This window comes from Myotis yumanensis, unplaced genomic scaffold (assembly GCF_028538775.1).
Source record: "Myotis yumanensis isolate MYYU_CA2020_CCGP unplaced genomic scaffold, mMyoYum1.0.hap1 SCAF_22, whole genome shotgun sequence".
Taxonomy (NCBI): Eukaryota; Metazoa; Chordata; class Mammalia; order Chiroptera; family Vespertilionidae; genus Myotis; species Myotis yumanensis.
The window spans coordinates 1,437,638-1,452,709 of NW_027223773.1; the positions used below are offsets into that span (position 1 = coordinate 1,437,638).

Below are 15,072 nucleotides of genomic sequence, written 5' to 3' on the forward strand. Positions count from 1 at the left end.
ATATTTGCATTGACTTCAGAGAGGAAGGGGGAGGGAGAAACATCCACGAGGAGAGAGAATCATGGATCGGCCGCCTCCTGCACGCCCCACACTGGGGATCGAGCCTGCAACCCGGGCCTGTGCCCGGACCGGGAATCGAACCGAGACCTCCTGGTTCATAAGTCGATGCTCAACCACTGAGCCACACCGGCTGGGCGTGACAGTTTGAAATAGAGCAGCGTCCGTTCAGATTTCTCACAGTTGTACTTCATGGGAAAGAAGGTGTCTGCGTGATTTAAGAAAAAAATGTTTGGTGCCCCCTATGTGCCAGGCACCGCTCCAGAGAGAACCACGAATGAGGCGCCATCTTTATCCTCAGAGGGCTATCTGGTTTGGCTCAGTGGGTAGAGCATTGGCCTACGGATTCAAGGGTCCCAGGTTCGATTCCGGTCAAGGGCATGTACCTTGGTTTCGGGCACATCCCCAGTGGGAGGGGTGCAGGAGGCAGCTGATCGCTGCTTCTCTCTCATCGATGTTTCTCTCTCATCGATGTTTCTAACTCTCTATCCCTCTCCCTTCCTCTCTGTGAAAAATCAATTAAATATATTAAAAAAAAAAAAAGATTGGAGTTCATGGTTTTGAAATACCTAGAAGTTTCGGGCCTGGGGGACAACAGGAATGAATCTCCTGTGATCCCAGCTATGATGCGGGTCCGAGGGCTACACCAACACGGACAAAAGAGGAAGGATCATGGCAGTGCACCGAGCGGAGGTGATGACGGAATAAGAGGAAGTCTGAGTAGAAGCGAAACTTCAAAAAAGAGAAACCAAAAAAATATATATATATGTACACAGAGCACTGGCTAACTTTTAATTATAGCTATTCAAAACATTCAACGTTCGATTTCTTTTCTTTTTTTTTTCCCCCAAGTTAAGTACAAGCAAAAATCAGAGGCATTCCTGTGTGATCCTCTACCGTCGAACCAGAGGACTTTTTCCAACGAGCACCGATTTTGTATTTAAGATTTTGTCGTTTTCATTAACTATTTTTTTTTTTTTTTTTTTTTTTTGCATTTTGCAGGAATAAAACAAGGAAACATATGAGTATTTAGGAAAGAGAAACGAAGAGCAGGGGCCAGATACACGCCATGCTGATTCGGATACTTCCTGTTTTACAAAGTGACTGTGAGTAATGCGTCCATTTCTCTATTTCATCCAACAAACACATCTCTTCTAACCCTTAAGAATCTTTATAAAGATGTACAACTGAAGGCTCAGTTCATCCTTGAAAATTATAATGATCACCTCATATTATTATAGATATTTTTTAAAAATATGTAATATTTTAAAATATCTTTTCATTCTTATTTTTTAATATCTTTTTATTGATTTCAGAGAGAGAGAGAGAGAGAGAGAGAAACATCAGTGATGAGAGAGAATCATTGATCAGCTGCCTCTTGCATGCCTCCTAGTGGGGATCGAGCCCACAACCCAGGCCTGTGTCCTGACCGGAATCGAACTCGGGACCCTTCAGTCCACAGGCCGATGCTCTATCCACTGAGCCAACCCAACCAGGGCTATGTATATATGTTTACATGTACCAATCGCGGCCTAAGACGGGCTGCACTTGAGCCTGAAGAACCTCTCTCCCCTTCACATTCACATCTGCTCTCACGAGTTAGGATGTGTGTTTACCGGAAGCCGTCTGCTCCAGCTCTACCAAAGATTGTCGTGGCCCGATAAAAATTAAACTTTCCCAGCGGACTCGATGGGAAGGTAAAAAGAAAGGAAGGTGGTCCTTCTGGACAGATTTGCTAGGGGCGATGCGCCCTTAATGGTGGGAGACGTTACCTTCACAGCCACCCGCCGATGCAGAGACTGAAGCTGGGTTTTACGGGCGAGGCCACAGAGGGGTCCTTTGGGGAAGCGACAGTCTGTGAAACTCTAATATGCTGATCATTTCGGAGAGGGGGCGGGGGGATGGGAGAGGGGGGCGGGGAGTCTTGGCCATAAGTCAATAGATTCGCTTATCATGCCGAAGAAAACTTTTATTTTTTCATTTTTTAAAAATATATTTTTATTGATTTCAGAGAGGAAGGGAGAGGGAGAGAGAAATAGAAACATCAATGATGAGCCCTGACCGGTTTGGCTCAGTGGATAGAGCATCAGCCTGTGGACTGAAAGGTCCCAGGTTCGATTCCAGCCAAGGGCATGTACCTGGGTTTCGGGCACATCCCCAGTAGAAGGTGTGCAAGAGGCAGCTGATGGATGTTTCTCTCTCATCGATGTTTCTAACGCTCTATCCCTCTCTCTTCCTCTCTGTAAAAAATCAATAAAATATTTTTTTTTTTAAAAAAGAAAGAAACATCAATGATGAGAGAGAATCATTGATGGGCTGCCTCCCGCACACCCCCAACTGGGGATCGAGCCCGCAACCCAGGCATGTGCCCTTGGCCAGAATCGAACCTGGGACCCTTCGGTCTACAGTCTGACGCTCTACCCACTGAGCCACACCAGCTGGGGCCGAAGAAAACTTTTAGAGACGTGGCTAGGATGTCTGATGGTTCTCCCCGGCGATCAACTAGCTCATTTGTCTGCTCACCCCTGGATCACACGCCCTGTCTCAGAACGAGACCCAAGGCCAACACCGCGTAACGCCATTTCAGTGGAACCGCAAACCTACAGCTCTGATTCCCTGATTGCTGATCCCGTCCCGCCCTGATGGCTCCCTGGGACTGGGACACACAGCACAGCCAGCGCGCAGGGCCATCCTTACCCCCAACCCCACCCCCAGCAGCTCCTTCCCAGCCCCTGAGGTCTGGGGAGGAGAGGGAACAGCCCCCTGGCCCATCTCTGTGCACCGAGCCGGACGCTCCCTCGGAGCCCAGGCTTGGTCACTGTGTCCCAGGCATCACCGAATCACTCGAAACCAAGAAAACACCCTCCACCTACAACCGCCCAGACGAGGACCAAAGAAAGGCCCTGTGGCTCCGGAGAAGAGCCCGCGGTAGGTCCCTCTGGGGGAAGAGCGGTGATGACCCTCCTTTTCAGAAGGAGGCTCAGCCCCTCCGTCACGCGGCCCTGTCCCCTGAGGTCCCTAAGAACGACAGTGCCGGCTCCCTCACATCCGCCTGACTTGTTTTTCTGGATTCCACCCTTGGGCTCCCCTTGGGGGCCGGCTCTCCCTCCGGCCCCAGCCGGCCACCGGGGGGAACAGAGAGCCGTGTTTACAGCTCCCGCTGTTGACACCACAAGCAGAGCGGCTGGTGATTTCCAGCAGGATAAGCCGCCCCGTCCATTCCCTTCCCGGAATCCACAGAAGCCGCCCGACTGGACGGGACGGCCGCCACCATGGCCAGCCAGTCCCAGGGCATCCACCAGCTCCTGCAGGCCGAGAAGAGGGCCAAGGACAAGCTGGAGGAGGCCAAGAAGAGTAAGTCCCCCTCTGCCTGCCCGGGAGGGACATGGCATCAGTGGGCACGGGGAGCCGTGGGGTGGGCATGGGCCTCAGCAGCAGGTCAACTCGGTGCCCAGCCCTCTTGAGGTGATGACACCATGGCCCCAGGGCTGTCATGGGACAAAGGTCCCTCACTCGGATCCTACTGAGCGGCTGTGAAATGCTCATGGGCGTGGAAGTTACGGAAGCCCGGGCTTCCCGGTCTCTGCAACTTCCCGAGGGCCCCACGCGTGTCGCAATCCTGTGAAAGGCGTGAGAGAGAGAGGACTTGCAGATGGAAGTCTGTGACTTGCAGAGGACACTCCGGGGGGACCTACCCACCCACCCTCAGCGCCCTGCCCGTTTCGGTAAAATTATGATAATGCCGCTCAGGGCTCTCTCTCTCTCTCTCGTCCTTCTCTGGATGACTTTGAATTTCCGATGTTTCATAATATTTCCATTTTATTCTCTTTTTCTTTTCTTTTCTTTTTTTTTTTTTTAAGCCTCACCCCAGGATATTTTTCCATCGAATTTTAGAGAGAGTCGGAGGGAGAGAGACAGAGGGAGAGAAACATCCACGTGCGAGAGAGACACATGGATTGTGGATGCCTCCTGCACGCACCCCGACCAGGGCCCCGGGCCGGGGAGGAGCCTGCCACCGAGGCACATGCCCTTGACCGGAATGGAACCCGGGACCCTGCGGTCCGCAGGCCGGCGCTCTATCCACTGAGCCACACCGGCCCGGGCACCGTCTCATTTTTCTAACTTTCTGTTGACTGGGCCATGCATCCAGGTTCTTGCCCATAGAACCTTCTCAGTCAGTTTCAAGCCCCTTCCTGGTCACTCTCATAGCCAGGAATGAGGGACCACTATTGTTCCCATTCTGTGGAGGTGGAGACTGAGGGGCCATCATTTGGAAAAGCTCATAACTCTAAAAATTAGACAAGAGTGTGCCGGGCACTCTGGGTAACGCGTGTCTCATTGAATCCTCACGTGAACCCTGGTCACGAAAGGGGGAAGGGAAGCCTAGAGGAATTATTGCCCAAGTCTCCAGACGGGAAGTGGTGGGGGCAGGGCCTGGGTGGGGTCTCGCTTCCAGGCCAAGATCCCAACCACCACGCTCCCCCAAATGCCCATCACCTCTGCCGTGAGGAAACCCCGCGTCACGAGTCTGCACCTCGAATGCAGGCTGCGTGGGCCGACGCCCGTGTTCTTCCCACGCTCCCGTTTCCAATCATCGCTTGATCTACAGTCACTTGTGTCGCCCTGGCCGGTGTGGCTCAGTGGATAGAGCGTCGGCCTGTGGACTGAAGGGTCACAGATTCGATTCCCAGTCAGGGCACATGCCCGAGTTGTGGGCTCGATCCCCAGGGCGGGGGGTATAGGAGGCAGCCGATCCATGATTCTCTCTCATCATTGGTGTTTCTATCTCTCTCTCTCCCTCTCCCTTCCTCTCTGAAATCAATAAAAATATTTAAATTCACGGTCCAGCCAGATAGAGGCCATGCCTTACACTGTGGCTGTTGTCACTCTTTGGGTGCGTGGGGTGACGGGGCAAAGGGGACCCCACAGAGTGAGCTGTAGTGTCCGGAACGGGAGGTGGGACAGTAGCCACCACGCCAACAGGCGGCCAGTAGGGGCCACATTCAGTTCACTGGGGTTCAAACCCCAGGTAACCATTTTCCTTTCTTTTTAAAAAAATATATATTTATTTATTTCAGAGAGGAAGGGAGAGGGACAGAGAGATAGAAACATCTATGATGAGAGAGAATCATGGGTCAGCTGCCTCCTGCACACCCCCAACTGGGGATCGAGCCCGCAACCCCGGGCATGTGCCCTTGACCGGAATCGAACCCGGGACCCTTCGGTCCACAGGCCGACGCTCTATCCACTGAGCCACACCAGCCTGGGCCATTTTCCTTTCTTAAGACGAATGGATTCCCTGAACACTCAGCAAGGTGGGTGCCAACCACGCAAGCATGAGGCCTGTTAGAGGAGGAAAGGAAGGAGGAAGATACGGAGACGAACTGGCCCGCTCGGCCATTCATGTTTCTGCAAAACAAACTATGCAAACGATTGCAGGACGGCCCGGCCCCTTCTGGGTGGCGCAGGGGGAGGACTCCCTCCCCCTTTATTCAAATGTCCCGGCCACATTGAAAACGCCCGGGACAGAACAACTGGTTTGAAGAGGCGACCAAGGGTGCTAACCTCGCTTCCTCAGGACGGAAGGAATGAAAGGGCAATCGATGCAAACAGGAGCCTAGAGGTAACCCGGGAGCCTCTCCCTAATCAATATCACCAGGTGACTCAGGTGGTTTTGACCAGTTATTTCTCCCTTTTCCCAGTCACGGGAGGAGAAAGGTGCTATGAGCCACCTAAGTTGTTCAGAAGCGGGGAGCGCTCCGAACAGTCTAGCCCAGTGGTCGGCAAACTCATCAGTCCACAGAGCCAAATACCAACAGTGCAACGATTGAAATCTCTTTTGAGAGCCAAATTTTTTAAACGTAAACTATATAGGTAGGTACATTGTTATTCACTTAATGAGGGTACTCCTAAGGCTTAGGAAGAGCCACACTCAAGGGGCCAAAGAGCCGCCTGTGGCTCGAGAGCCGCGGTTGGCCGACCACGGGGACCCTAGCCTCAGCTTCCACAACGCGGATAAAGGCCAAACACCATTGCCTTTCTCCAGCATTGGAAGGAACACACTCCATGATTAATACACACATGTCCATCGTATCTGCCCGCAGCTGTCAAGTACCTGGGTGACTTTTTTCTCCGTCTCCGTTCATGAATATTCAAGCAGATACCCCACCAGCCACAGAACACGCTCCGGAAAAATATTTTGACTTTCCACAACTCACCTCCGCGCCCCGTGTCCCAGGGAATGTCCGTCCGTCGGTCTGTCTGTCCCCGGCTCCGGCCAGGGCGGGCCGGGAGCCAGCCGCTATCTGACTTAGTTATCAGCTGTAGGAGCTTACAGTGACAACTCCACTGACCTCACCCATCATATGACTCTCCAAGGCCCCCGGGCGAAAGCAAGCCTTACTTTCCCTACCTGGGGCTGTGTGAGCATCTCTCGTGTTTCACTCCTTTTTCTTTCATTCCCTCCTTTAATTGAATAAGTATTTATGGGAGGGGGGGGGGGCTATTTGCAAGCCACGGTGAGCTGTATACGGATGACAAAGTCTAGGCTCTTCCTTCAAGAATTTCCCAGGGAGATAAGTGTATAGATGAGAACGGGGAAGAGAGAGAGGGAGAGAGAGAAGGGAAGAATGTCATGGGAGGGTCCGATAGCCACCGCTTTTATAGCCCCAGAGGTTTCACTGTATTTTTCCCCCAGAAAGAAATTCATTTGAAATCTGACATGTAAGAAGGCCAATAGAGACTCGGAATGAAAACCCGTGAATGAGGATAGTGAGCGCCATTTAGAAGGTCTAAGGTCACCGTCTCTTTCTATTTTTTTGTTCATCCTCACCTGAGGACATTTTTCCCATTGCTTTTTTAGAGAGAATAGAAGGGAGGGAGGAAGTGGGGGAGACAGACAGAGAGAGAGAGAGAGAGAGAGAGAGAGAGAGAGAGAAACATCAATGAGAGAGAGACACGTCGATTGGTTGCCTCCTGCATGCACCTGGACCCGGGGCCGGGAATCGATCCTGCAACCCAGGTACATGCCCTTGACCAGACTCCAACCTGAGACCCTTTATAGCAGACTCCTGAATATATATATATTTTTTTTCTTTTTTTTTTTACTTTAAAAAAGTTCTTTATTGTTGAAAGTATTACAATGCCCCCCCTTTCCCCCCACTGACCCCTTCCAGCCCGCCCCCACCCCCTGCCCCAGGCCCTCAGGGGTGAAGGCCTGAATATATCTTTAAAGGAGAAAGACGGAGACGGAGGGAGAGAGGGGGAGAGGAGACTACAAACAGAGCCATGCACATGGTAATCATTTTAGAAAAACACGAGATGAATGAGGTGGCCGTGTTCATATGTTACGCTGCAAAAATAGGAACGCATTCCACCAAGGAGGCCGCCTCAGATCTCCGGAGCCGCCGCCTAATACGGTGTGCGGTGTACATGCCTTGCCTTGAGGAATACCGACCCGATGGGGAATGGGCTGCTACTGACTCTCAAGACAGTCACCAGCCACTGAGAGAGACAATTTGGGGGGGGTGGTGGTGGGGGGGGGGGGGGGAAGGTGGGAGTGGACTGTACACAGGGTTGAAAAGCTGGGGGTGAGGCCACAGAGTCCAAAAAGCTTTGGCTTTTTTCTTAAAAAAAAAAAATGTTTCTTTATATAAACGTAAGTTTCTTTGTAGACGTCATTTCGCATCTCGGACCTTCCATCTTTTCTTTGTGTAAAATGAACCCACGGCCAAGGCGTTTCGAGGGCCAGAAAACGGTATCTGAGATCGGAGATGACAGACTAAATAGCTGGGCTTTCTCTAGTCCTCCCCCGAGGATATTTTTTTCATTGATTTTTAGAGAGAGTGTTGGGGGGGGGGGGGGGGGAGAGAGAAACATGGATGAGAGAGAGACACATCGATTGGTTGCCGGCCACGCGTGCCCCGACCAGGGCCCGGGATCGAACCTGTAGCCCAGCTACGAGGTGCCTTTGATTGGGAACCCCTGAGCCAAGCCGACCAGGGCAATAGTCATGTTTAATATTCAAACTACGTACTTGTGTATTACTATAAGCAACAGCAGTGGGAGTCTGGAGTAGAACACTCTGGTTTCATTCTTTTTTTTTTTTTTTTTAACAACTGCTGCCAGTTCTGAGTCAACTTTTCCTGTAACCAGAGAGACCCGGCCTGTTCCAGGAAGATGACTGGAAACGCTCAGATACCTGCCGGGCCGGTGCGGCTCAGTGGCTGAGCGTCGACCTAGGAACCAGGAGGTCACAGCTCGATTCCCGGTCAGGGCACAGGCCCGGGTTGCAGGCTCCATCCCCAGTGTGGGGCGTGCAGGAGGCAGCTGATCCATGATTCTCTCTCTTCATGGATGTTTCTCTCTCTCTCTCTCTCTCTCTTCCCCTCTCCCTTCCTCTCTGACATCAATAAAAATATTTTTTTTAGAAAAAGAAAAGCTCAGATATTTGCTTTTATTTCCTAATTGTGGATTACATTATATGTTTAGCTGCTAATCAGCATTACCGTCTAGACTTTATTTTATTTATTATTTTCTTAAGATACATTTTTATTGATGTCAGAGAGGAAGGGAGAGGGATAGAGAGAGAAACATCCATGATGAGAGAGAATCATGGATCGGCTGCCTCCTGCACGCCCCACACTGGGGATGGAGCCCACAACCCGGGCCTGTGCCCCAACTGGGAATCGAACCGGTGACCTCCTGGTTCCCAGGTCGACGCTCAACCACGGAGCCACACAGATCACACACTGGCTGTTACAGGAACACAAATTCGTTTTTCGCGGGTCTCCAGGACGCCAACCACGCGTCCTTTTTTTAAAAAAAAATCAGCTAATTGCCTATTTGTTCCCAAATATGCACTTTCTTCTGAATTATTTCCACCAGCCCCTGGATTTAATCAACCCTGCGCCGCGCAAGTGCATGCCGGGTTCAGGAAGACATGGCTTTTAACAAACTCGTAAACCAGAAGTGGTTCTGTGAGAACTCGGCGGCCCTGGCTTCTGAGGTCTGTGGGCCTATAAATACCCCTCCTTCCTTTACGGCCCACAGACAAGTGGGCGACTCCAGAGTATTACTGGGCTTTCATTTCTCCGAGGGAGTCACCGTAAAATCGTAACCACAGACATTTCCACCGGCCAATAAATGCCCTGTGGTTATATTCCACCCAGGAGCTACAGAAAACCCCTTACGGTATATATACATATATTTCTTTTAAATAAGAAAAGTGCAGCCCTAACCGGTTAGCTCAGTGGATAGAGCGTCAGCCCTGGGACTGAAGGGTCCCGGGTTCGATTCCGGTCAAGGGCGTGTACCTTGGCTGCGGGCTCGATCCCCAGGAGGGGGTGTGCAGGAGGCAGCTGATGGATGTTTCTCTCTCATCGATGTTTCTAACTCTCTATCTCTCTCCCTTCCTCTCTGTAAAAATCTATTAAAAAATATTAAAAAAAAAAAAAAAAGTGCAAGGAAAGGAGAAGCCACGGAAAGACCCGAGAAGCCGATGAATGAGATAAAGTGGCTCCGGTTCCTGCCGACGTGTCGCCTGCCCCAGCGTTTGCCGTCGGAGGGAAGCACAGCGCGTTCCCTGAACGGGGGGTGGCTTTGTCATAATATTTAACAGCACCGAGAAAGGTGTTGTTTGTTTTCTCCTGCGAGTTAGAACAGAATCAACAGGGTGCTTGGGAGCAGGTAGAAACCGCCCAACGCCTGAGTCGTATTTAAAGCTCTGCTGGCCCGGCCGGCGTGGCTCAGTGGTTGATCATCGGCCTGTGAACCAGGAGGTCTCCAGTTCGATTCCCGGGCAGGCCACATGCCTGGGGTTGCGGGCTTGATTCCCAGCAGGGGGCGTGCAGGAGGCAGCCGATCCATGATTCTCTCTCATCATGGATGTTTCTGTCTCTCTATCCCTCTCCTTTCTTCTCTTTAAAAAAAAATTAAAAATGGAGGGGTGGGGGCAGCTGGGGAGAGGTCAATGGGGAGGAAAGGAGAGTTATGTAATACTTCACACAATAAAGAATTAAAGTTTTTGCCCTGGCCGGTGTGGCTCAGTGGATAGAGCGTCAGCCTGCGGACTGAAGGGTCCCAGGTTCGATTCCGGTCAAGGGCATGTACCTTGGTTGCGGGCACATCCCCAGTAGGGGGTGTGCAGGAGGCAGCTGATCGATGTTTCTCTCTCATCGATGTTTCTAACTCTCTATCCCTCTCCCTTCCTCTCTGTAAAAAGTCAATAAAATATTTTTTTTAAAAGAATTAAAAAAAATTTTTTTTAAAAAAAAAGGAAAAACTGTCAAAAATAAAATAAAAAGCTATGATGCACGAGATAACCCCGTTTTCTAAACCAAACATCAGAACGTCTGGCCTGATGAAGCTACAAGATCTTGTAGGAACTTGGTGACCAAATATCGTAGTGTCACATCTAAAATCTGACCCCTGGTGGTCACCCCACGTGTGGCACAGATGGTGTTGAAAAAGAACAGAACTCCTTCTGTTTCTCATGCTTAAGAAGAAAGAGGTCTAATTTTTTAAAAATATATATATTTTTTTATTATTGATTTCAGAGAGGAAGGGATGGGGAGAGAGACAGAAACATCCATGATGAGAGAGAATCACTGATCGGCTGCCTCCTGCACGCCCCACACTGGGGATGGAGCCCGAAACCCGGGCCTGTGCCCTGACCGGGAATCGAACCGTGACCTCCTGGTTCATAGGTCGACGCTCAACCACTGAGCCACACCAGCCGGGCCCTCCATGAATCTCTAGTCCATTCATTATACAGTGATCGGGAAGCAGCTCACAGCTCGCAGGGAGAGAAGTGGAAAAAGCATCTCCAATCAAACACCATAAGGATTCTTAAAATCAGAGCCCTAAGAAGCCGGGCATGGAGGGCCCAGGTGAACGCGGGTGGACATGGGCTCCTCAGCTACGTATTCAGGAAACAGTCCTCGGGGTTCCAGCTCTGCCCAGTATCGCCCACCCTGGCCAAGGGGGTCCGCCCAGGCTCCCAAGGAGAGAGAAACGGTGTGAAATGGACAGAAGGAGGAAGGCATGTCCCTGAAGCAGAAAGACCATCGATTTGGGGGGAAACACGCATTTTCATACAGTTCAGCGTTTCTTTAAGGCTTTAATGATCCCAGCGTGTTAGAACCTAACCCCCCGAGGGCGGTAGTGCGGGGAGGGGGGGGGGACACAGCAGCAATGAATAGGAGTCTATAACCGCCCCCCCCAAACTTCCTCCTGTTGCCCCAAACGTCACGTGCCTGGCTAATGATCCCCAGGCCACGGCGGCTGTCTGCGTGGCCGGCGAGCTGGCTTCGGGCTTACACCTTCGCTCTTCATAAAAGCAGAGCGCGCTCCCTAAGTACACTCCCCGCCCTCAAACACAATCGCTTTTATAACCACTTTCAAGTCCCCCATCGAGGAGGCTACTAGAAAAAAAAAAAATATATATATATATATATATATATGTATGTGTATATAAATACTTTGATGTGCTGGGGGGTTTGCTTAATCAGACAATCTGGAGGGGAGGAATGGCCAGGAAAAAAAAATCTCAATAAAAGGCTTTTAAAAGCCGTTAGTGGGTTTGCTGGAGTCTGAGCTGCCTGTCTGGGGCCGCTGGAGGCCTGCCAGTGGCAATGGGGTCCCGCCGCCGGGGCCGGAGGACGCCTGGCCGGGGACCAGGACAGAAAACGGGACCAAATAATGTCTTTCCGGGGAAGTGACAGCCGAAATCTGTCCTGTGGCTGTAACTGCTGTGAGGAGGGGGGAGGGGAGGCGGGGAGAGAATATATTTAAACGTGTTTGTGGGAAAGAGCGTAGTCGTGCCCACGTTCTAAAGAATCCAATTGAAAAAAAAATAGGTGTTTTTAATATCGTTGTTTTGTTTGTTTTTTATATATTTTTATTAACTTCAGAGAAAAGGGGAGAGGGAGAGGGAGAGGGAGATAGACACATCTATGATGAGAATCATCGATCAGCTGCCTCCTGCATGCCCCACACTGGGGATAGAGTCCGAAACCCAGGCATGTGCCCTGACTGGGAATCGAACCGTGACCTCCTGGTTCATAGGTCGACGCTCAACCACTGAGCCACACCAGCCGGGCTAATAGAGTTTTTAGTGAAGTTTGCATTCTAGGGAAACGTCATAAAAAAATAATAATAATCCAGCCCTGGCCGGTTTGGCTCAGTGGATAGAGCGTCAGCCTGCGGACTGAAGGGTCCCAGGTTCGATTCCCGGCAAGGGCATGTGCCTTGGTTGCGGGCACATCCCCAGTAGGGGGTGTGCAGGAGGCGGCTGATCGATGCTTCTCTCTCATCGATGTTTCTAACTCTCTATCCCTCTCCCTTCCTCTCTGTAAAAAATCAATAAAATATATATTTTAAAAAAATAACCCAGCCCACCCCTCGAATGTTTAAAACTCAAGCTCGAAATGCCACGTGTCTGACAGAGAAACATCACGGCTTCTACGCACTGTTGGTTTCCAGGAAAAGCCAAGCGCATACGGCAAGCGAAGGAGGAGGCCATGGTGGAGGTGGACCAGTACAGGATGCAGAAAGATAAGGAGTTTCGCATGAAACAGGCCAAGGTGAGCGCGTCGGCGCTGGTGTTGACGCAACGGAGATTCCTCAGAGGCACATACGCGTCAGCTGTAACGCAGACCGCACCCCCCAGTGAGCAGACGCGGACCAGCCAAGGCTGAGTGTTAAACTAAATCTTACACTTGAGCGAGCTTGGCCTCTTCAAGTCCAAGGCCTTTTGATTGGCCACCTAAAGTGTCAATCAACAGTGACCATCTCCTACACAGTATGTATTAAACGTTACCTTCTCGAATGCACACATTGAAGGGATTGTTTCAAGGATGATTGCAAATGACAGATTCTTTTTTCTTTTCTTTCTTTTTTAAAATATATCTTTATTGATTTCAGAGAGGAAGGGAGAGGGAGAGAGAGAGATAGAAACATCAATGAGGAGAGAGAATCATGGATCGGCTGCCTCCTGCACGCCCCCTACTGGGGATGTGCCCGCAACCCGGGCATGTGCCCTTGACTGGAATTGAACCTGGGACCCTTCAGTCCCCAGGCCGATGCTCTATCCACTGAGCCACACCAGCGAGGGCCAAATGACACATTCTTGACCAACACGTTTTCGTAAGAGACACGCTTCAGAAAACTTTTTTTTTTTTTTACTATACGCGTTGACTGGTAGAATCAACAACAAGTGCTCTACAATGTTGTAGAATGGGTTTGCGGGCCCAACTTTCCATTAGCGAACTCAAGATTGACAGGTGACCAAGGTACTTGTGGTTGCAAATTGCTGAAAAGTCTGGTATTTCCTTAGGTTTTTCTACCTCTGTCTTCCTCTCCCTTCCTCTCTGAAATCAATAAAAATAATTTTAAAAAGAAAAGAAAAAGGAAAATGAAATGACAATCCTTGTCGATGAACATGGGGTGACGATGCTGAACCCACATTTGCTTTTCCCTGGGCCGAGGTCAGCTCTGGACACAGCCGTGACCGGCCGGGGACCCCCTCCTGGTTTGAGGAAGGTGTACCCACCCCCCTGGTGACCGTGGTGATCGTCCCATCCCCTGAGGACATCCTGGCACGTAACCCGGGAGGTGCACACACACACCGCGGGGCCGTCGTAGGGAAACGGGGCCGTCGTAGGGAAACGGGGCCGTCGTAGGGAAGCCGGGCCGGAGCAGATTGAACTTGGGAAGCGCTCGGGGCGGACGGACGCCGCGGGCAGGGCCCTGACTCTGTGTCGTCCCGCAGGCCATGGGCTCGCAGAGCAACCTGGCGGAGGAGATGGAGGCACAGGCGCTGGAGAGGATCGCGGAGCTGACCGGGAGCTACCGCCGCTGCCTGGAGGGCGTGCTGGCGCAGGTGCTGGGCCTGGTCTGCGACGTGAGGCCCGGGCTGCACCTCAACTACAGAGCCGCCGACTGAAGCCGGGACGGGACTCCATGAAGGGGTCGCTCGGGTCACCCGCTGGCTCCTGGCTTCCCGTCTTGTGGGTTTTTTAAAAAATATATATTTTACTGATTTTTACAGAGAGGAAGGGAGAGGGAACGAGAGGTAGAAACACCAATAAATAATCATAATAAAGAACAGTGGCGGTTACTGTTGCTATCGTTGAAAAGGAACTAAGCCAGGTAAGCTGATTTAAGGGGACACGTGAGGAGGGAGGAGGCGGTGGGACGAGAAGAGCGGAAACTCGCGGTCATCAACGGGCACAGCAGGTCTGCACGGCGGCTGGGGCGTGAGCCTGTTTGTAAGGGGAGCTGCCCATCGTGGGGTCAGTGGGGGTCGGCGGAGCAGACGCTGTGGGGAGCCCGTGTCTACCCCGTGAGCGCCTCCCCGGGAGCAGCACCTGTTAGCGTGTTATCGCGGTTATGCACGTGCCGTCCATTAATGAGGGTCCGTGTGCCCCAGAGAGAGACCCCGGGCGGAGCTCAGGGGGCACGGGGGACCTCGCCAATATCCCGGAGGCCTGGCTCCCGGGAAATCACCGTTTGGAGTCACAGTTCCGAGACGCTTTCCTAAGCAAAAAAGGGGGAAAAATGCAAATATGTCCAAATACCCCCAATAACACCGTGGGCTCCCGTCGACGCAAGAGGCACGTTCGCGCCCCACGGCGACATGCCGGGCTCAGGTGGCCCAGTGGTTGGGCGTCGACCTATGAACCAGGAGGTCACAGTTCGATTCCCAGTCGGGGCACGTACCTCGGCCGCAGGCTCCATCCCAGGCCGTCTTCAGACGCAAGCAGGTGGCAACCAAATGATGTGTCTCTCTCTCATCGATGTTTCTCTGTGTGTGTGTCTCCCCTCGTTCTCTCTCTCTCTCTCTCTCTCTAAAAATCAATGGAAGAAAATACCCTCCAGTGGGATTAACACATAACAGAATTTTAAGTAAATAAATAATACAGGTGGGATGTCCATCCTTGGTCTTGGGCGCTGCCCTTCCGTTGCATTTGTGGGTTCACTTCACGCTGATCCTCAGAAGAGCGGAGGGACCTG

At 51.5% G+C, this 15,072-nt stretch overlaps 1 protein-coding gene across 1 annotated transcript; it reads left to right on the plus strand.

Moving 5' to 3' along the window:
• Positions 1 to 3,263: 3,263 nt before the first annotated feature.
• On the plus strand, positions 3,264 to 14,153 carry ATP6V1G3 (ATPase H+ transporting V1 subunit G3). The gene is made up of 3 exons (XM_070401326.1): positions 3,264 to 3,411; positions 12,541 to 12,641; positions 13,829 to 14,153. The coding sequence occupies exons 1-3, from the start codon at positions 3,330 to 3,332 to the stop codon at positions 14,000 to 14,002; spliced, it is 357 nt and encodes a 118-aa protein (XP_070257427.1). The 5' UTR covers positions 3,264 to 3,329; the 3' UTR covers positions 14,003 to 14,153.
• The last annotated feature ends 919 nt before the right edge of the window (positions 14,154 to 15,072 follow it).